Source organism: Plecotus auritus (assembly GCF_963455305.1).
Source record: "Plecotus auritus genome assembly, chromosome: 5".
In the NCBI taxonomy this organism is placed as follows: Eukaryota; Metazoa; Chordata; class Mammalia; order Chiroptera; family Vespertilionidae; genus Plecotus; species Plecotus auritus.
Genome location: NC_137776.1, coordinates 68,567,306 through 68,589,577, shown reverse-complemented (window position 1 = coordinate 68,589,577; position 22,272 = coordinate 68,567,306). Strand labels below are relative to the sequence as shown.

The 22,272-nt window shown below is 39.7% G+C and overlaps 1 protein-coding gene across 3 annotated transcripts in view; it reads left to right on the top strand.

The window, feature by feature from the left end:
* Positions 1-22,272, top strand: part of MBD5 (methyl-CpG binding domain protein 5) — a 172,112-nt gene that overhangs the window by 105,844 nt on the left and 43,996 nt on the right. For all 3 annotated transcript variants that reach the window (XR_013960654.1, XM_080669309.1, XM_080669308.1), the window contains exons 3-6: positions 4,415-5,088; positions 9,014-9,116; positions 10,425-10,605; positions 14,934-17,069. Coding sequence is in view for 2 of the 3 variants with exons in the window: in XM_080669309.1 (XP_080525435.1) it covers positions 4,976-5,088; positions 9,014-9,116; positions 10,425-10,605; positions 14,934-17,069 (2,533 nt within the window). In the remaining variant the exon portion in view is untranslated. The remainder of the gene's footprint in view (positions 1-4,414; positions 5,089-9,013; positions 9,117-10,424; positions 10,606-14,933; positions 17,070-22,272) is intronic.

Here is a 22,272-nt window from a genome sequence, read left to right as displayed (position 1 = left end):
GTGCTATTTAGATGTTAAATATTAATGAATTGGATCAATATATCTGCAAGAGAGATAGATCGATATATCTCAATAGAGGGAGCTCTCAAAATAATGTTGAATTTTATAAAGCAAGTTGCCAAATGATATATATAGTAATATTTACATAAAAATTTAAAATACATATAACAATGCCAAATATTGTGTGTGTGTGTGTGTGTGTGTGTGTGTGTGTGTGTGTAATACCATCAGAACCATGATGGTGGTGGCCTTTAGGGTGAAAGGGAGAGGAATGAGACTAAAAAGGGAATTAGGGTAGGGGTGAGGGATAGTATTTAACTTCACCTGTAATGTTTTCTAAGTCATTAATTTTTAAAAAAAATAAGCATAACTGACAAAATGCTTACATTGTGAATTTGGACTAGTAGTTCAAGTTTATTATATTAATCTTTCTTATGTGTGCTTTTAAGATTTTCTAAAAACAATGATTAAAAGAAGCTACATATATGTTTGCAGTGCTTACTATTCAGCAGAAAGATTACAGTTCCATTTCATTTTCATTTTCAAACTTCTCTGCATTTTCCAAATTCACAAAATGAATGCTGAGAACATTAGAACCACTTATAGATAAATAACCAGTAGCTGTATCCGGGGTTCCTAAGGCTCTTACAGTTGAGCTGCCTCTAGAAGGCTGAAGAATGGGCAAAAATAGGATGATTCTCCCACAGACAAAAGGAAATAGAGGGCTGGCTGCCTACAAGGTGTGGAGATGTAAAATCAGCCATATCTTGGGAAGGGGGAGGAAAGGGTGTTATTCTAAGCCACTAGTCTCAAACTTGGGCATGCATCAGAATCACAGAGAGGTCTTGTTAAAAAACAGGTTGTCCCCCAGCGTTTCTAACTCAGTAACTGGGGCCAGGCCTATGAATTTGCATTTCTAGCAAGTTCCCAGATGTTATTGACAATAATGATGCCTGTCTCGGGACCAGGCCTTGAGAACTTCTGGTGTACACAAAACCCAGCCATCTGATATTTATATTTTTAATTGCTGAAATATGAGGGAGTCATTTGGCAGGAATCACTCCAATGTTATTATCTGGCAGATCACAAATTACTTAATGGAGCCAGCCAGCCAGTCTCAGGGAAGTTGGAGTCACATGCTAGAGCAGGCAGATAAACAAAAAGTCATCAAGTGGTTAGAAAACTCAAAAGTGAGAAAATGAGAGTGATCTCTAATGATCAGACACCACTGAAGAGATTTCTTTAGAAGAAAGGCAAGGTGATAAAATGAGCATGAAAAGGGACTGTAAAAAAAGAAAAAAGTTTCAGTCATCAGGGTCTGTTGCTGTTTGACAAAACTGGGAGTCCAGGATGGCACAAAGTTTACCTCCCATTCACATTTTCCACCAGCACTGGTATTCCGCTGGCCGGGGACTCCTTGAGGAAGAGGGACTCATCCTTCCTTGCTCTCTCCATCCTTTCTCATCCTCCCTCCATCCCACCTTCTTTTCTATTTGTTCTGCCACACCGAGCAGCACTGGAGTGCCAAGCATTACGCTGGGCTCTGGATAAAGTAGTATCTTACCATCTTTGAACTACAGGACATACTAGTAGCATAGTATCTAGTACATAAAGCCGCTCACTAACTGTTGAATAAAACATGAGTAAACACATACATGATCAGAAGGGATCTTGGTTAAAGGTGCAGTGAATGGAAGACAGAAATAGGATGCAATGCCTGCAAGTAGGAAGCATAGACACAGCAGAGCGGGCCCAACAATGCAAATCACCAGCTTGAGACACCATCGGGAATGTTACTCCTTGGCATTTGTCTTGATGCTCACATTTTCCCCAACAGACTTTTGCTACTCTTCCCACTGCCTTGCCAATGTTTCCCATACCAATACCCCTGGTTCCCAACTTTTAGCTAAATGAGATGTATTTCATTATAACACCTTTAATCTGTCTCAGACCTGAGGCTGCAAATAAGGCATATGCCTGACTACATGATGCTCTTTACTGCAAGGCATTCTCCTACTTCCCTAAGGAAGAGATCCAAAAAAGGTTTAGGTTGAACTTAAAAATGTAGACTTCTAGGAATATAGATTAAGTAGTTGTGTGTCTATTTACACTGTTTAATTTGTTGATGGTTATGCATGTATATTTAAACACTAGTGGCCTAGTGCACGAATCGTGCACATTAAAAGGGGATTAATTAGAGGAAATATTTTAATATTGCTATTTGCCCTTTCTCTATAATAGAAGTGTCAGAGATGAAAGAAAATTAGTGAAATGAATATGAAAATCTTCCTCTTGTCAGAGTCTGGGGTGCACCACAGGACCCAGAGTCAAGTCCCCACCCACCCACGTGTGCCTCAAAATTGCATGAGACCCAGACCTGGCCGCCCCCCCCCCCCCCCTCCATTGGGCTAGATCCAGACCCAGCCGGTCCCACCATTGTCAAGGCCCGCCAGGTGGGGGGAGTAGCCTCAGGTCCCCTGGCCTGGCGCCGGGGCAGGGGCATGGCCTGAGGTCCCCCAGCCCAGACCAGGGTGGGGGCGTGCCTTGAGGTGCCCCGTCAAGCCCTGCCGGGTGGGGGACTCAGCCTGAGATCCCCTGTCAAGCCCCACCAGGCGGGGGGCATGGCCTGAGGTCCCCCATCAAGCCCCACTGGGTGGAGGGCATGGCCTGAGGTCTCCTGGCCCAGCACTGGGGTGGTGGGGGTGCACCTTGAGGTCCTCCGTCAAGCCCCACCAGACGGGGTTCACAGCCTCAGGTCTCCCGGCCCGGCACCAGGATGGGGGGCACAACCTGAGGTCCCCCGGCCTGATGCCAGGGTGGGGGTGCGGCCTGCAGTCCCCTGACCTGGCACTGGGGCAGGAGAAGCAGCCTGAGATCCCCCGGCCCAGCACCAGGGCAGGGGGCGCACTTTGAGGTCCCCCGTGAAGCCTCGCCGGGCGGGGGGCGTGGCCTGAGGTCCCTGCTGATTGCTTGTTAAGGCTTGTTACGGGAACTCGGCCTCCGTTGTGGGTGCAGCCATCTTGTGTTACGGAAACCCCCGCTTCCATTGTGGGCACTGCCATCTTTGTGGTGGAGTGATGGTCAATTTGCATATTCCCTTTTTATTATATAGGATAGTCTCTAAAATATTAACTTTTAAAATTCATTTTGAGAGAGAGAGAGGAAGGGAGAGAGAGAGAAACATTGGTATGAGAGATAAACATTGATTGGCAGCCTCCTTCACACACCCCAACTGGGGATCAAACTCACAACCTGGGTATATGCCTGACTGGGAATCGAACCTACCACCTTCTGGTGCACAGGACAAAGCTCCAACCAACCAAGCCACACTGACCGGGGCTAAAATATTGACTTTTTAATTTATTTTTTTTTAAACAGTTTTAGTACTTCCATGTGAATCTTAAGTCATTTAACATAGCTTTCCAGAGCATATCACCTGGCTTCCATTAAGTGATTTGAGATATAACACTTTTTGAATCTGTGGGTGATGCTGTCCCTGGAAATTTTTATCACAGGCCACAAGTCCCTCTCATATAATATGAGAACATTTTTTTCATTCACTTTTTAGTGTAGTTTTGTGGGTCTCACAATGTAATCATACACTATATATTAAATTGATTATAAAAAGTCTTGTTTACCACAACAAATAAGCCAGCAACTGTGACATACAATCTTTGCAAGGATTATGTACTAAATCTTTTTTTAAATGTATTTATCATCTTTTTTTATTTAACAGTTCCTTTAAGATGACCTCTTACAAGCATTCTACACTAGCAGCGATTCCTGCTGGTTCAAGCTAATATGTCCTCCCCCAACAGTACCTTGTGACACAATAAAGGACTTAAGAGAGCATGCCCCATAATAGAAGGGAGCTTGTAACTCCTAACTATAAAGCAACTTCCACTCTTGGATTCAAGAACAGTGGGGGGAAACCTTCTCTTATATTTGGAAATGTACTATAAGTTTATTTCCTTTTTATTTTTCTTGTAAAAACAGAAACGTTTTATTCTTTAGGCCAATATGATGATTAAAAAAGTAAATCATAAGGATATGTAAAGTGATCAATTGTGATTAGATTAACATATAACTTTCCAGTTGTCAAGTCATAAGAGGTTTTGAGATATTTTTATTGTGAGTTAAAGAAGGCGTGTGTGTGTGTGTGTGTGTGTGTGTTTAATGCCATAATTATGGGTCGGCCTCTAGTAATTAGAAAGTTTCATGTGGTGAAGAGCAAGCAAATTAGTTTAAGTGGATCATTAGATGAAGAAAACAAGTTGAATTTGTTTGTGATTTTGATGGCAGGGGGCATCAAAGTGGTTTGGTACACTTAGCAGTTTATTCTATTTATAAAAGTGTACAGGTTCTTAGTTTTGCAACATTTAATATACAGTTAATATATTTATATATGTTTCAGGCTACATTATTGGAATTTTGAAGACATGAAAACATCAGATGAACCAACCTGCAACATCTTGGATTCAGATTAGAAGATGAAGAGAAAGTTTAAAGAATGTGGCCTATAAAGGCGGGTAGTACCTAGAAATATTAACCGACTCACATTATAAAAATGAGACTGGTTTCTAAAGAGTAGAGATTATTTTAGTCCAACATCAAGGTTCAAGACAAAATGTTGAACTAAAAACTTTATCCTCCTCCCCTCCCCCACTTCAGACAGGTACCAGCATTGATGAATATGATTTTCCTTAGCCAGAAGCACTCCGCTTTATCCATGTAGACCATCCTTAGGAATTAAATATTGGTTATTTAATGTAGATCATAATGGGAAACTGATTTTTTCCACAATGGCAGATTTCAAGGACTTGGTTCCAAACTGAGCCGGAGCATCCCCATGCATTTTGTACAGTCTGGGAACAACTATGCTGCACTGGCCATTTTTGAAGGCCATCATGCCCTGTAATATAAGGATATCATCTTCTTGCTGATATCTTTGGAGAGTCCCAAGCAGACACAGAAAATGAATGGAGGCAAGGAGTGTGACGGAGGGGACAAGGATGGAGGTCTTCCAGCTATACAAGTTCCTGTGGGTTGGCAGCGCCGTGTGGATCACAATGGAGTGCTTTATGTCAGGTGAGCCCTTATTACTCTCTATGTTACCTCCAAGTTGCAGTTCCAAAATTAAGGAAGTAGAGCCCGTTCCTCTGAGGGAGCAAAATATTATGACTGACAGAACCTCAAGTAAATTTGAATAAATTATCTTTGTGCTGGAAATATTCAAGTGTTTTTATTCTGTCCTATTTTGCGATGTAAATTGCCTTAGGTTACAAGAGAGAATTTTTACGCATTACTTGTGTTTATATAATGTGTTGTTCTGCTTATCTCTGTAACAAGGATAAAGAAAAATGAAGATTTCTAAAAGAAACGTAGGCAGCGTTACCACATTCACAAGGGAATGTAAATACTAGAAATAGACCCAAGGTCCCTCGACAATATTATTCTACTAGAGGCCTGTTGCAGGAAGATTACTGCAATAGGGCTTCCTGTGGTGGTCTGCTTCCCTCCTTTCTCCCCCACCCCGCCTTCTTCCCTCCCTTCTCCGCAGTCCCGCTTGCTTGCTTCTCTGCAACTTCGCTCCCTTCTGCAACGCTTGGCTTCCTTCTACGCTGTCTTCAGTCTTCCCTCTACTCCTGGATATGCAAATTAACCGCCATCTTGGTTGGGTTAATTTGCATACTTGCTCCTGATTGGCTGGTGGGCGTGGCTGGTGGGTGTAGTGGAGTGATGGTTAATTTGCATATTACTCTTATTAGATAGGGTCCTTCAGAGTGCTTCAGCTGGATTTTCCAAAGTAAGGTGGAGTGTTTGTAGGCAGTTTTAATTAGTAGACTTCTTAATGCCTGATATTAGGTAAAAATAATTTTCCTATTTTTCCTGCACCATTTTTAATCTATATCCTTGCATATTATAGTAAAAAAGAAAAGGTGACTATGGAGATGGGTCTTCATCTCTCACATAAAAATCATACAAATAAAATGCAAATGCCTGCTCTATAGAGTTTTGAGGGCAAGTATCTCTTATAGAACAAGTTGAATGGAATAACTGAACTGTTGGCAAGAAGTGTCAGTCTTATTATTAAACTAGAGGCCCAATGCATGAAATTCATGCAAGAGTAGGACTTCCTTCCCCCGGCTGCCAGCACCAGCTTCCCTCTGGCACCTGGGAGCCAGGCATCCCTCGCAGCCCCGAACGTCGTCAAGTCTAATTAGCATATTACACTTTTATTATTATAGATAATTGACACCTAAGTTCCTTACTTAGCAGTTTATCAGTAGTATATGAAAAGCTAGGACACCATAAGATCTCTTTGTTATGTAATAAACGACTATTAGAAATAGAACTTTTTAAAAGTTATCAAGTCGCATCATGATATTAATGCTGTTACTTTAAGTGCAGTTATTTGTGTCCCTGCTTCAACGGAATTCTCCATTTGTTCAAAGATCTATTTATATGAATGAGGTATTTGCTGTTATATAAACATAAATTATTTCATGCCATAACAACTCAAAATTCAGTTCAGAGTCTGTCCTGCATTTGTTTGATGTAAGGTGTTTCTGGAGGTAAACTTAATTACCAATTGAAATTCTCTGGCACAGTAGTTCTTTTGTTTCTGGGATGCTAATGCTGTGCTCTATAAGAGGAGTGAAGGAATAAGAAAGCAGGGGATGTGGAGCTTGTCCTGTTAAGACAGACACATGGGTCACTTTCTCAAGTGTTCCTATTGCCTGCCGGTGCTGTTAACAAACTGCCAGAAATACTTTGTTATTAATATAATATAGCAAGGTATCAGTGTTATTGTTCATATTTATTATTGTTCTAGCCTATAAGAAGCAAATATGTATCCATCTTAGAGCAAATGAATCTAGGATCTTGAAGATCTAACTTTTTCTACTTCATCTTCATTCCTATGAAAGATCAATCAGCTTTTCAGATTGCTGAAAACTAAGTTAAACCAAGTTACGTCTGGGAATCTTCCAGTTTTCTTGTTCATGATTTTCCAAGTGTAGGTAGATTCCGCTATTTGTTAGTGTGAGTTAGTGTAGTTCTCCAAATCCAAGTCTGTGCACTAAGAATTATTTTGAAAACTAACTTTGCCAGATAAGGTAAAACACCTTCAAATAAATTAAGCCAGTATGGGTTTGATTTGTTTGTAAGGAGTTAAATTACTGCTTGAACACATATAAGGGGCTACCCTCCTATAGCTCCCTTCTCAATGTGCAGTTTGCTTGTAATTTTTAGGTTTGTCTCCAGCTGCTCCTGCCTCAGGGAGGCGTTGAGGCTGCACATTAAATTTCCCACCTGCTTCCAATCTTCTAAGCCAGTGGTTCTCAACCTTTCTAATGCCACGACCCTTTAATACAGTTCCTCATGTTGTGGTGACCCCCAACCATAAAATTATTTTCGTTGCTACTTCATAACTGTAATTTTGCTACTGTTATGAATTGTAATGTAAATATCTGTGTTTTCCGATGGTCTTAGGCGTTATCCATGCCATAAGACTTGTAGCTGTTTTTTTACGTTAATTATTACTCCAAAAAGTTAATTAAAGAGGTACAGCTGAAGAAAAGAGCCCAGCTGACTGAGAGGAAGTGTTTTTGAAGTGTCTAGAGTGGAATACTCTAATAGAATTCAGGAACTCTTGTCTTCAGGTTTAATTTTACAATTAAATTCCTCTAGGATTCAGTCTGTACACCTTCTTTAACTGTAAAATGTTAGGCAATTTCTTGTCACAAAACTCATGAACTTTACACATGATAACTGTTTTGGTGATCATGTTTTATGTAAATTAGCAGACCTCCAAAACCTCTGGTCATTACCACTGCCATGGAACTCGAGTCGATAATATGGGAGTTATTATTTTTTACAGATCATTTGGAAAACTTCGTTAGCCTCAATAAATGAGTGAGTGAATTGACAAAGTTGAGGATTTTAATTGAGATTTTTCTACATGCATAAGTCACTTACATGATTGTCCATAAATAAAACATGAATTGCATTTTAAAGTTGGTTCATTTGTAGATGTAAAACTGCTCCCTGTGTTTTTGTAGAAGCAGAATAGTCTACCCCTAGTAGTGTAATTCTTTGTATTATTTCTGGTCAAATCCAAATTTGATCAGAAAGCGTAAGTGAAGGTTTTGGTAAACAGTCATAAATAAAAGATTATTCTTGAATGAAAAGTATGTAATAATTTTCAAGGTTGTAAAAATCAGTATTTTAATAATAAAAGTCTTAAATTTTTAAAAAAATAGAAACCAAGAGTAATAACCTTGAGGGAAGTACCCATTTACCAGCCAGAAGACCTGCAAGGCACCCGTTTCTGCCACCTAAAGTTCTCTTTCCTCAAGAGTCTCCTTGTCCTTTGTCAGATCTACTGGGCTCCTCTCTCCTTGTCAGTACCATTTGGCTCTTCATTGTAATTTGAGTTGGGCCACACAGGTCTATCTTCAAAGAAACACATGGACGAGGGAGAAAGAAAAGATACCTATTTTTACATAGGAACGACTTAGTTCTGGACTCCAAGATTAAAGGAAAAAATTTGCTAGCTCCAACTTTTATACACTTAGTGACTTTCTGGTTTGACCTCCAATGTGTTCCTAAATTTCAGTTTTTCCTCAAACAGCTTCAAAAGTAGATTTTCTGGTTTAAAATGATAATGATTTCTTTCATGTTGTTTTCTTGTTCCTTTTTTGCCTGCTCCTGTCGTCTTTTCTTAAGAATAGCATTTCCCCCATCCTAGTCCATGCTTGGTTTTCCAAATACTTTTATTGAATTTTCTAGGAAGATCTGTCTTTTTCTGAGAAATATTTTGGTTCAAAAGAAAGAGCGATAGTGCTAAAAGGCTATAATTTAGTAGCTAGCATAATATTGACAGAGAGAATTCTTTTCCCTAGTAGGAAAATATTATCCTGTGAAGGACAGTAAGACTATAAATTATGCCTTTTTTCATATATGTGCAGTCAGAATTATTTCCTGATGCTTTTTTGAACTATTTTTACAGTCCCAGTGGGTCTTTGTTATCTTGCTTGGAGCAGGTTAAAACATACCTGCTTACTGACGGAACATGCAAGTGTGGCTTGGAATGTCCTCTTATTCTTCCCAAGGTAACCATTTCACAACAGTTCTATCAGCAGTTTTCTATTTTCTAAAGGTGTTTCGTATATTTGCTTTTCTCATTTGGCATTTCATTTTTATATTACTTCTCCAATCACATATGCATTTTAAAGTCTATCTAATTAGGTATCTTTTGCATGCATTTTGGAATGGTTAATGACTGTGGAAAGTGGTTCAAATCCCAGAGTCATTTTCAAAGGTGACAAACCTATATTCATATTAAATATTTTATGAAAGCCTTTTTTGCACATTTTATTAGAGCTCTACCTATGTTCACCATTTAATAGTGCAGTAGTTTTTCCCCTCCTTAACTGCTCAATCTGCAATGTTATTTTTAGCACTGGTGTTGATAAATTTGCCACCAATGCTTCTGAAATCATGAAGCTGAACTGCACCTTCCTACTCAAAACATGAAACTGTTTTACTCCTTTGCAAGTTAGAAAGTAAAAACTGTTTAAAATGATAAAATATTATTTATTATGGAAGCAGGTTCTTGTTCTCTGAGTATCTATTATAGTGCTAATTTTAGAATAAGATTTACAGACACCTTTTTTCTTTTTATTTGTGTCACCTTCACCTCATTACAAAAAAGAAAAAAGCATTTGAAACATCTCATAAATATGTACACAATAAATAAGATTATTTAATAGAAAATAGATTTTAATAGGTGAAAAGGTAATATTAATATAGTAATAAAATAAAGCCAAAGGAAAAGTTAGCACATAGAAATGTCAGCTTTTGGATTTTTAAACTGAACTTCATCTATTTTTGTACTGTTATAACATCAGGAAATATAACATCAGGGAACATAGATTCTATACCTTTGCATATATTTTTTTTAAATATATTTTATTGATATTTTACAGAGAGGAAGGGAGAGGGATAGAGAGCTAGAAACATCGATGAGAGAGAAACATCGATCAGCTGCCTCCTGCACACCCCCCACTGGGGACGTGCCCGCAACCACAGTACATGCCCTTGACCGGAATCAAACCTGGGACCCTTGAGTCCGCAAGCCGACGCTCTATCCACTGAGCCAAACCGGCCTCGGCTGCATATATATTTTTTTTTATCGTGGCTATCGTGGATTAGGATAATTTTCATTATTTACTGTGCCACTAAAAGCCATGAGTTCAGCAGAAGTACTATTAAGTTACATCAAGTTGCTTTTCTTAAATAACTTGAGAAAGTTTTATTCATATTGATGGCCTAATCTATGTAAAGAAATTTTTTAACAAAGCAGCTTTTTATGTCATGCTTTTACGACATGCTCTAAACCGAGGCCATTCTTTTTCCAGGTGTTTAATTTTGATCCTGGAGCTGCTGTGAAGCAGAGAACTGCAGAAGATGTTAAAGCCGATGAAGATGTCACAAAGCTATGCATACATAAAAGGAAAATCATCGCAGTGGCCACACTTCATAAAAGCATGGAAGCCCCACATCCTTCTCTGGTGCTTACCAGTCCCGGAGGAGGAACAAGTATGTAACTTGGTGAAGGGTTTAGGAATCCCGCCCACCCCGCCTCTCCTAGCGGAGTCATGGGAGATCACTTTGCCAAGCATTTTCCAACTCCACTTTTCAAACATGCACAATGCTTTCAAAGTTATGAATGTTTTATCATTTTATTACAGGTAGCAAACTGATTCTGAAAAATCCCCATGAAGTTGTTTCCCAAAGTGTCCCATCCAAATCATCTAGTTAAACAATTAGACTAAAGACTGATTAGCACATGCACATGTTATGGGGTATGGAACTGGGCTAACAAAAGAGAAAGTGACACAGATTTTTATAAATCAAAGGTAGGCTTTTTCTTAGGGCTGTACTTGAATGTGTGGTATCAAGCCCTCAAATGCAACTAATAATATTTCCAAGAACTAGCAGTGTTATTTTTTTCTGTCATTTTATAGCTATTTATTGAGCACCTACTAGTAGATCTTACCTTTTTAGGAACTTTTTATACCTCCCCAACACACCTGTGTGCATGCTTTCCTATTTTTTAAATTTCAAAATGCAGAAAAATTGCATGAACAGTTTATTGAGTACCACGTACCCTTCATCTACATTCACCAATTAACAATTTTGTTTTAGAAATTGCAGAGTCATAAAAATTGACCCCTAAATAGTTCAACACACACAGACATTCTCCTCACAAACCAAAATCTAATTGTCACATTTAGGAAATTTAACACTGATAAAATATTATGAAACAATATTATCTAATGTGTAGTCTGTATTCAAATTTCTCCTGTTGTCCTAATAATTTCTTATAGTTATTTTTAATCCAGATTTTTTAAATCCAGAATGCAATCAAAGATTGTGCACTGCAATTAGTTGTTCCATTTCTTTCATCTGCATCAGTTCCCCATTTTTAGTTCTTTCGTGGCACTGACATTGTTGAAGAGTCCGGGTCAGTGTTAATAGAATGTTCTTCAATTTGGATTTGCCTGATTGTTTCCTCATTTATATTCAAGTTAAACAATTTTTGCTAGGAATACTGCACAGGTGATGTTATGTATTCCTCAGGAGGCACATAATGTCAATTTATCCCATATTGATGACATTAAGTTTGATGGCTTGGGTATAGTTATATCCATCTGATCACTCCATTGTTAAGGCACTTTTTCCCTTTAAGATTAATATGTAATCTGTGGAATCATGATTTGAGACTGGGGAACTTCTTTTTGTAAGGGCTAGAATATAAACTCCCTCCAAAATATTACAATCTACTTAACACTTGAATAGTAGTAATTCAGAATAAAATGTGACTGAGTGCCAAAGTGTTTGTTTATGAAGGATAAGTGATGTTCTGCAGAGCTCTAAATACAGATGACAAGTGTCTCCTGTAGTGATCAGAGAAGGCTTTACAGAAGAACTCAGATTTGAACCAACCTAGAAATTTGTAGGATTTAGAAATATGAGGGAAATAAGAAAATTCTTGTCCAGAATGAGTAGAATTGATAATGTGGAAGCTAATCTGACTTGAGAGGAAAATGAAGCCTATGTAGGTAAGTTGGGGTCAAATTATGGACTTACTCACAAAGAGGAGCAGTTGTGACATCGGACAGGTAAAGATTGACACTTAGCACTCATGTGAAGAGGGCAGGGAGATGATTTAGCAGCTGTGACCAGAGAGCTCCTTTCCAATAACCTGTAACCTTTAAGCTTGAACAGGGATGATCAGAAAAACATTGCTCCACTAAGGTATGTAAGAAAAAACAATCTTTTAAGGGATTTTTTTTTCTTTTGATGAGCTACATTTTTTAAAAATTAAAAAAAAAATATTGCCACAGTTTAAAGACATTTAATAATAATAAATTATTTAACATTTACCAATATCTTGCCACCTCAACATAACTATGGTTTCACTTTTGCATATGCTCATATCTGCTGCTGCCTCATATCAAACAGTTTTACCGCTTTTTACATTCTGCCTTGTTGCCTTTTTAATGACCTTAACAAAGTCTTGATTTGGTTCTCAACTTTTCATATCTTAACAAGTTTCATTAAAAAATAAAGATAAGTATTTAACTGGAACAGGTATAAGAGGCATATCTCCATCCGCTCTTACAATGGTATACTTTATTGGATTAATTGCCTCTTTTACTAGCTTCAGACATAACATTTATATCAACTTACTAATTTTATGAAATTGGAATCTAAACATTTAATTATTTAAAGCTCAACCTTAAATGTTAAGAAGACTCATATAGTAATTTTCACCTCTAACATACGTAAGCATACATTTAGTTTCTGCTTATTCTTTTGAAAGGTCTCCATGAAAGCCCTTGATAGGTACCTAGCATTTATATTTGCCAACTCTTCTAATACTTTAGTTCCTAAGTGTATCATAACAGCGGCATGACTTTTGTTTGTTTATTTAGTATTCCTATTATTTTAAAGATGGTAACTATGTTTCCCCAGGTATGGAAGAAATCCTTTTTAAACCACAGCTATTTTCTGAATTCTGTTGTATATATTTTTTCTGTCTGTTGTACATTTAAAAATGCCAATGTCTACATTTTTAATCACTTAACTGTAAATAATTATAGAAATACCCAAGAAAAGGCACAAGTCTGTAGTTTTGTTCCTGAAGAGAACACAATCCCGTAATAAGGCTAAGACAGGTACCTGTGTTCCCACCATGAACCACGCCTCGTACCTCAACTACTTTTCATATATTATTTTTATTGCAAACTTTGAAAATCTCTTTTTAACAAGAAAATAAGTTCAGTTGAGTTTATCTGCTACAATTCTCTTATATCATTGGTTCTCAACTTTTCATATATTATATTCAGAAATTACTCTATCCTGAATTTTCACCATGCTAGAAACAGAAAGCCCATATCTCCAAAGAAAAATATATGTTCACTGCATTCTCTTACTTCTTGAATGCACCCTACCTGGATTTCTGTGTACCCCAAATTAAGAACCACTGTCTTTAAAAAATTATCTGATTTGATCTGTATACTACCTAGCAGATAGGAGAAGTATATTTATCTTAGATGTGCAAGTATCCATGTAAGTAAATATACTTCTGATTGCAAATGAATCCAGGTGTACTTGCCAATATGTTGTAAGTCTCAGAATGGGGATGGACAGCATATAGTATGAATGAGGCCACTCTCAACCCCTGTGCTTGTAATAGACTCAGTGGCATTTTCTACAGAGCCAAGCAAGGCTCAGCATCCTTTCCATCATAGCACTCTAAGCAGCCACCACCAGTTGATGGGACTTGGCCTAGGAAATCAATTTTATTTGATATCCCTGTTTTACAAGGTACAACTTTATAAAATAGTTAAACATCCTTAGGGGCTAAAAAACTTGAACCTAGAATTCTGACAAGATAACGTGAAAGCTCTGTCCAGTGGGCCAGCTTGCTTTTGTTGCCTGTATTTTGTTGATCTCCAAAGGGACTGAAGGGACTCCAAAGGCCAGTGAGGGAGAGATGCACTCTGTAAAAAGAGGAATCGCAATTAGAACCCAGCACTAAAGATTTAGCAGTCTAAATGTTGCACAGGAATTCTATCCTAATAAAAGAATTGCAGCCTTTTACCTGAGTTGACTGACTGAAGTTGTTTTTACAGTAATGACTGGTTAATGTCAAAGAAACTGCAGTGTTATAGACTTGATGGGAAGTTAGGCATGATTGCAGTATCACTGCATTTACCATTGTTATCGCTCCCATTATAAAAGATTCTGAACTCCATTCACTTAATTCACAAAAATTAAGACTCTTTTACTCTTACAGTGAAAATATTGGGATAAAGAAGCATTTCTATAGCTGTCCTGATGAGGTTTCAGTAAGATAACAGAAACATTTATAGGGCAACAGATTTTCTGGTAAAAATGGCAATTCATTTAAATCACCCAAGAAAATATGCCACACAGATAATAATTTTCTATTGTAACTGTGTTCCTAAAAATTTCAAATTCAACAAGATAGTAACATCATCAATTCTATGTGGGCTGTCAATCTTGATTTTGCATATTCTAAATATTATTAGAATGGCTAATGTCAGTATGAACTGATTCAGATTTTCATTCTTTCTCAACAGATAAGAGGCAAACAAACATAATGAACAGTTAATTGAGGACCTTTGGCCAACTAAGGGAGAATAATGTGCACTTTTTAAATCAAAATTTAATGTAGAGTGGAGAATTTCTAGTTGCATAGAGGCACGGCTTCTATTTGCAAATTTCTATTTCCAGATGCCCTCCCTTCCTCATTTCCTCCCTCCTCATCCCCCACCCCCAAATACAAAAGAACTGAGATGACTTAACAGATTTTTCTTTTTCTTTCACATCAGATGCAACTCCAGTAGTACCTTCACGGGCAGCAACTCCAAGATCCATAAGAAATAAGTCTCATGAAGGAATTACAAATTCTGTAATGCCTGAATGTAAGAATCCTTTCAAGTTAATGATTGGATCATCAAATGCCATGGGAAGGCTCTATGTACAAGAACTGCCTGGAAGCCAGCAACAAGAACTCCACCCTGTCTACCCCCGGCAAAGATTGGGCAGCAGTGAACATGGACAGAAATCTCCATTCCGTGGCAGCCATGGAGGCCTGCCCAGCCCAGCATCGTCAGGATCCCAGATTTATGGAGATGGCTCAATCTCTCCGAGGACTGACCCACTTGGAAGCCCTGATGTTTTCACAAGAAATAATCCTGGTTTTCATGGAGCTCCCAATTCCAGTCCTATTCACCTGAATAGGACTCCTCTTTCTCCACCTTCAGTAATGCTACACGGTTCTCCTGTACAGTCATCCTGCGCAATGGCTGGAAGGACTAATATACCTCTCTCCCCAACCTTGACTACAAAGAGTCCAGTAATGAAAAAACCAATGTGTAATTTTTCAAATAATATGGAAATACCACGAGCAATGTTCCACCACAAACTACCCCAAGGCCCACCTCCCCCTCCTCCACCTTCTTGTGCTCTTCAGAAAAAGCCATTAACATCTGAGAAAGATCCACTTGGCATTCTTGACCCTATTCCTAGTAAACCGGCGAATCAGAACCCTGTTATCATTAACCCAACTAGTTTCCATACAAATGTCCACTCTCAGGTACCTGTGATGAATGTAAGCATGCCTCCTGCTGTTGTTCCTTTGCCAAGTAATCTCCCTTTGCCAACCGTAAAACCTGGTCACATGAATCATGGGAGTCATGTTCAAAGAGTTCAGCATTCAGCTTCAACCTCCCTGTCCCCTTCTCCAGTGACATCCCCAGTGCACATGATGGGGGCTGGAATCGGAAGGATTGAGGCATCGCCCCAAAGATCACGCTCATCTTCCACATCATCAGATCATGGAAATTTCATGATGCCACCTCTAGGACCCCAAGCCGCTTGCAGTGGTATTAAGGTTCCACCCAGGTCACCAAGGTCAACAATAGGGTCCCCACGGCCATCAATGCCATCAAGCCCTTCCACCAAGTCCGATGGACATCATCAGTACAAGGACATCCCTAACCCATTAATTGCTGGAATGAGTAATGTACTTACTACCCCAAGCAGTGCAGCTTTTCCTGCTGCATCTGCCGGAAGTGGTTCTGTAAAGAGTCAGCCTGGTTTGCTGGGAATGCCTTTAAATCAGATCTTGAACCAGCACAATGCTGCCTCCTTTCCAGCAAGTAGTTTACTCTCAGCAGCAGCCAAAGCACAGCTAGCAAATCAAAACAAACTTGCTAGTAACAACAGTAGCAGCAGTAGCAATTCTGGAGCTGTTGCTGGCAGTGGCAACACTGAAGGACATAGCACTTTAAACACCATGTTCCCTCCTACTGCCAACATGCTTCTCCCAACAGGTGAAGGGCAAAGTGGTCGAGCAGCACTAAGAGATAAGCTGATGTCTCAGCAAAAAGACTCATTGCGGAAAAGAAAACAGCCTCCTACCACAGTTTTGAGTTTGCTCAGACAGTCTCAAATGGATAGTTCTTCAGTTCCTAAACCAGGACCCGACTTGCTAAGGAAGCAAAGTCAGGGTTCTTTCCCCATCAGTTCAATGTCTCAGTTACTACAGTCTATGAGTTGTCAAAGCTCTCACTTGAGTAGCAATAGTACCCCGGGTTGTGGGGCCTCAAATACTGCTTTGCCTTGCTCTGCTAACCAGCTGCATTTTACAGATCCCAGTATGAACTCCAGTGTTCTTCAGAATTCACTGACACAGAACATCCCTATACGAGGGGAAGCCGTGCACTGCCACAACGCAAACACTAACTTTGTTCACAGTAACAGTTCAGTCCCCAACCACCATCTTGCAGGTTTGATAAATCAGATTCAGGCTAGCGGGAACTGTGGGATGCTCAGTCAGTCGGGCATGGCTTTAGGAAACTCATTACATCCCAATCCACCTCAGTCAAGAATTTCAACGTCCTCCACTCCAGTGATACCAAACAGCATTGTTAGCAGCTATAATCAAACAAGTTCTGAAGCAGGTATGGTTTTCTTAGAAAAAAGTACCCAGAGGTACTAAACTTTTCTACGTTTTTTAAAATTTGTACCAAAATATTTATTATGATAAGAAATGATCCTCTTTCCCCATTGTGAAATTCTCATCATTTCTTTAGTATTTATAATTTTATTTACAGAATGCTAGGGATTTGTCTACTAGGGAAAAACAACAGCCATGGGGATTCCATGTGTTTCCATTATTTGTCGTCAATCTGTGTCATTTCGAATATCGTTCAACTTTCAGTTGGTCATGTAACCATTGGACTCTAACCTACAGAAGCCATAGAAGGCAGGGCATCCTGGCTCATGAGCCAGGTTCTTGGCTTATGCAATATAAAATCTGTGTCCCCTAGCTTTTGTTTGTATTCAGGTAAATGAAGCTCATCTTGGAAAACCCAAAAAGGCAAAGATAAATGGATTTTCTGTTCTTGCTGCTGACCAGAAATAGGTGAATGGGTAGGAAGAGGTAACCAGAAGTTGTGTGAAGTAGAAAGCTGTCTTCCAATGTGTTTTCTTATCCTAGTTTCCTATCATTTATTATTTGAGAAAATTAAAAAATGGATATTGACTACTCCCTTTTTAAAAAGGGTAATAATTTAAGTTTTCTAATAAAAAAAAGGCTTGAAAACCTGATTTCCAGAATTTTTTATCTTGATATTGTTTTACAGTTTTCTTGTAGAACTAAACCATTATTTTTAGCATTGACATTAAGGTTTTGAACCCTAATTTATTGTATCTTTTCATCCACTATTAATGGAGACAAATCTATTTAAAAGCAGACACATTAGAAAGAACTGCATTTTGTGCAATAGATTCCTCAGAAATTATTTTTAAAAATGTAAAGAAGCACTAAAGAGGTAAATTCATCAAGACATCAGAAAACTTGGCCATGAAAACATTAGAAAGAATACTCAAAACACAGCACTAATGATCTGGGAGATTTGTGGGAAATGACAGGGAGAAAATAAAAGGTGGTTGTTGAGACAAAATTCAAATATGAAAATAGTGGGCTTTCAAAACCAGAGTGTTTCTGAAAATGAGAAAACTGCTGAGGCTTTTAATAATAAGCTGCTGTACAGGCATGTATAGACCGTATCGTACCACCTTGCTGGGACAGCACTGACCTATGTCGTTGTTACTGATAGTTAGATCAAGTGTTTTTTCCCAGTGTCACTACCTACACCTGCCATCCTCCACAACTCATGTTTGTGTTGTTTTGTTGTCGGTATTTAATGCAGAACTATTCATTGGCCTCTTGTGTTAAAAAGAATATGAGGCGGAGAAGATAATTGAAATCATTAGTGTCTTCTTGGTATTCTTAGTATAAGGAATTTCATGAAACTATGTTTTGTGTTTAACAGGATACTTATTAGAAACGGGCTTCTAGCTTTTCAATGACTCATATTCCTTTTTAGATAATTCCACACAAATGAAAATTTAATCTTATGCATTTATCAGATTAAAGTTACATGAAATAAACTATTTTAAATATTTATTAAGCATACCTTCAATCATTCAGATGAGAATTGTTAGCCTTGTTGTATTATATTTTCAAATTTTGATTCCCCTTACCTCACCTTACTTTGTTTCAGGTCTCAGTTCATTTTGAAAAGTGTATGTATTTTATTAATGATGTATTTAAGTTTATATGTAAAGACAAACATTTATATTCTTGTTTCATCTGGATGTCAAGTGCAGACTTATTTTATATAGTCTTAAACATGTATTTTCTTGTTCCTCACATCTGTGTAGAACATTGGATCCAGATTCCCAGTGTTGGGAGTATCAAAACACACAAGTTTAAAATTGATTAATGTAAGAAAAGTGCTGGCATATAAATAGCTAAAAGGGGTAAGAATAAATGTCTAGTAATGATATGGATGTGACCAGTCATATGTAAGCTAACAGAAAGCATATGCTTGATGAAAACTTAGGTCAGTAAGAATTTTTAAAATATCAAACTTAACAAAATTAAATACTAATTAATATACATAGATTGAATATGCAGCTGGTTATGAAAATTAGTAGATTTACTAATTAATATATAACTGTTTTGATGAGCTGAACATTGAAGAGGTCTCTAATGCCATTTTTCTTTTTTATATATAGTGAACTGTCACTGAATGTTCTGTCACTGTAATTGCTTAGACTAAATGTTTATTTACATTGACTTTGTTCATCCATCAAATAAGCACCCAGGCTGGGCATTCATTCACAGTCAGACAGCAGATGACAGTCACAATTATCTCTGTGAGTTTTGCTGGATATTCCTAGCATACTAGTTAGATATTAGGTGAAAACACTTTTATTTTTAAAATGTTACTTATAGCTATTATTGGGTACCTATTATGTACCGGGTGATTTACCTAGATTATTTCTGACATGTGCAATTTTCCAAAGTATAAGGCATCATTGTCCCCATTTTCCAGATGAGTAAATTGAGTGTCAGAGAACTTAACTGTCCAAGATCATATATAACTGAATTCAGATTTGAACTCAGGTTCATCTAATTCTATAATCCATTTTCTTCTCAGCTGCATAAGTTCTTCAACTGAAACAGTGGTTAAAAAAAATCTTTTCACTTTCAACATCTTAAAAAATATCCAACAGATAATGAATTGAAGCATGTTACAAGCCACATTTTTAAACTTTTGATACACTTTTAGACAAAAGTCGGTTATTTTTGCCTTCTCTCTTTAGATTCTAATATTATAGTGTACAACAATTAGAATATTTGTGTCAATGCTGGTGCATTGTGCAAAATATCAAGAGAACTGCCCTTCATTTGCTAATCGAATTTGGTGACCTTTATTTTAATGAATTGGTATCATCTGACTCAGATAAGAATGGGTTTCCTAGTGGATAACATGTAATTAGACTTTTAAAGGAGGCGACTATGCATGTACTAGTCTTGTCATTCCCAGTGTGATACACAGTGAGGTAAGAGACTAAGGTAACACGGGCCAGTTCTGCGCCACGGTAACGGAGCCTGGACAGAGCTCAAGTGGCCTCCTGTGCAATCCAGTGCCCTTTTTTCTCTTCCCGAAGCAGTAGCTCAAAAATATTGCATTAAGACTCTATTAAGACAAAAAATCACTTGCTCTCAAAATGCTTTATAATATTGGTAATTTATTTTCTAAATCTTCTTTTAAAGAGTTTTTCTGTTATTAACAACCCAAGTGCAGTTTTTTGTTGTTGTTGTTGTTGTTGTTTTGTTTGTTTTTTTTTTTTTTTGGCCTGTAAGTGAATTCTATGGGACACACTCAAGTATGGGAATTGGAGGCAAAGATAATTTTAATAAATCAGCTAAAAGATATGAAATGCTTAGAAAACATTTTGTGAAACTTAGACTATCAAGACTTTATTGGTTCTGTTTGGAGTTTTGAAATTGCCTTTCCACTAAAGCTCTCTAAACATTTGCATTGTAAAGTTTACAGGTTTCTGTTAGCTTTTTAGATATCAGATTTTAAGTAAGGTTAATATTTCCACGTGACAGATCTAGAAACTGACCAGTAGGAGGTGGCAAAGCAAAGCTGTGGGTCTGACCACCAACCCCCAAAGTTCCTGATCTCAGTGCAAACACTCAAACTGCTGAAGGCAGGCTGTTCAGAGAGTGCTCAGTCGTGCGCTTTGAAAATAACTTTCAATTTATGAAGAGAGACAGGTTTCAGCATGTTTTGTGGTGGTTTGGTTTAGAGAGGAATCCAAAATCAAGTGCCCTTGACTCAAATTTCATTTCTCCAGGGCTCTGCCTCCTGCCCGCCTGCTGACCTTAGAACAGAAACACACATGCCAAGAACCCTGGCCTCTGCGGGGACTTATTCCCTCATTGCCCAGCCACCAGGGCTTCTGCGGGGGACTTAGTCCCTCAGCACCCAGCCACCAGGGCCTATGCGGGGACTTATTCCCTCATTGCCCAGCCACCAGGGCCTCTGCGGGGACTTATTCCCTCATTGCCCAGCCACCAGGGCCTCTGCAGGGACTTAGTCCCTCATTGCCCAGCCACCAGGGCCTCTGCGGGGACTTACTCCCTCATTGCCCAGCCACCAGGGCCTCTGCGGGGACTTATTCCCTCAGCACCCAGCCACCAGGGCCTCTGGGGGAATTAGTCCCTCAGCACCCAGCCACCAGGGCCTCTGGGGGAATTAGTCCCTCATTGCCAAGCCACCAGGGCTTCGGCGGGGGATTTAGTCCCTCAGCACCCAGCCACCAGGGCATCTGCGGGGACTATTCCCTCATTGCCCAGCCACCAGGGCCTCTGTGGGGGATTTAGTCCCTCATTGCCCAGCCACCAGGGCCTCTGCGGGGATTTAGTCCCTCATTGCCCAGCCACCAGGGCCTCTGCGGGGACTTACTCCCTCATTGCCCAGCCACCAGGGCCTCTGCGGGGACTTAGTCCCTCATTGCCCAGCCACCAGGGCCTCTGTGGGGGATTTAGTCCCTCAGCACCCAGCCACCAGGGCCTCTGCGGGGACTTAGTCCCTCAGCACCCAGCCACCAGGGCCTCTGCGGGGGATTTAGTCCCTCAGCACCCAGCCACCAGGGCCTCTGCAGGGACTTAGTCCCTCAGCACCCAGCCACCAGGGCCTCTGCGGGGGATTTAGTCCCTCAGCACCCAGCCACCAGGGCCTCTGTGGGGGATTTAGTCCCTCAGCACCCAGCCACCAGGGCCTCTGCGGGGGATTTAGTCCCTCAGCACCCAGCCACCAGGGCCTCTGCAGGGACTTAGTCCCTCAGCACCCAGCCACCAGGGCCTCTGCAGGGACTTAGTCCCTCAGCACCCAGCCACCAGGGCCTCTGTGGGGGATTTAGTCCCTCAGCACCCAGCCACCAGGGCCTCTGCGGGGGATTTAGTCCCTCAGCACCCAGCCACCAGGGCCTCTGCAGGGACTTAGTCCCTCAGCACCCAGCCACCAGGGCCTCTGCAGGGACTTAGTCCCTCAGCACCCAGCCACCAGGGCCTCTGTGGGGGATTTAGTCCCTCAGCACCCAGCCACCAGGGCCTCTGCGGGGGATTTAGTCCCTCAGCACCCAGCCACCAGGGCCTCTGCAGGGACTTAGTCCCTCAGCACCCAGCCACCAGGGCCTCTGCAGGGACTTAGTCCCTCAGCACCCAGCCACCAGGGCCTCTGTGGGGGATTTAGTCCCTCAGCACCCAGCCACCAGGGCCTCTGCGGGGGATTTAGT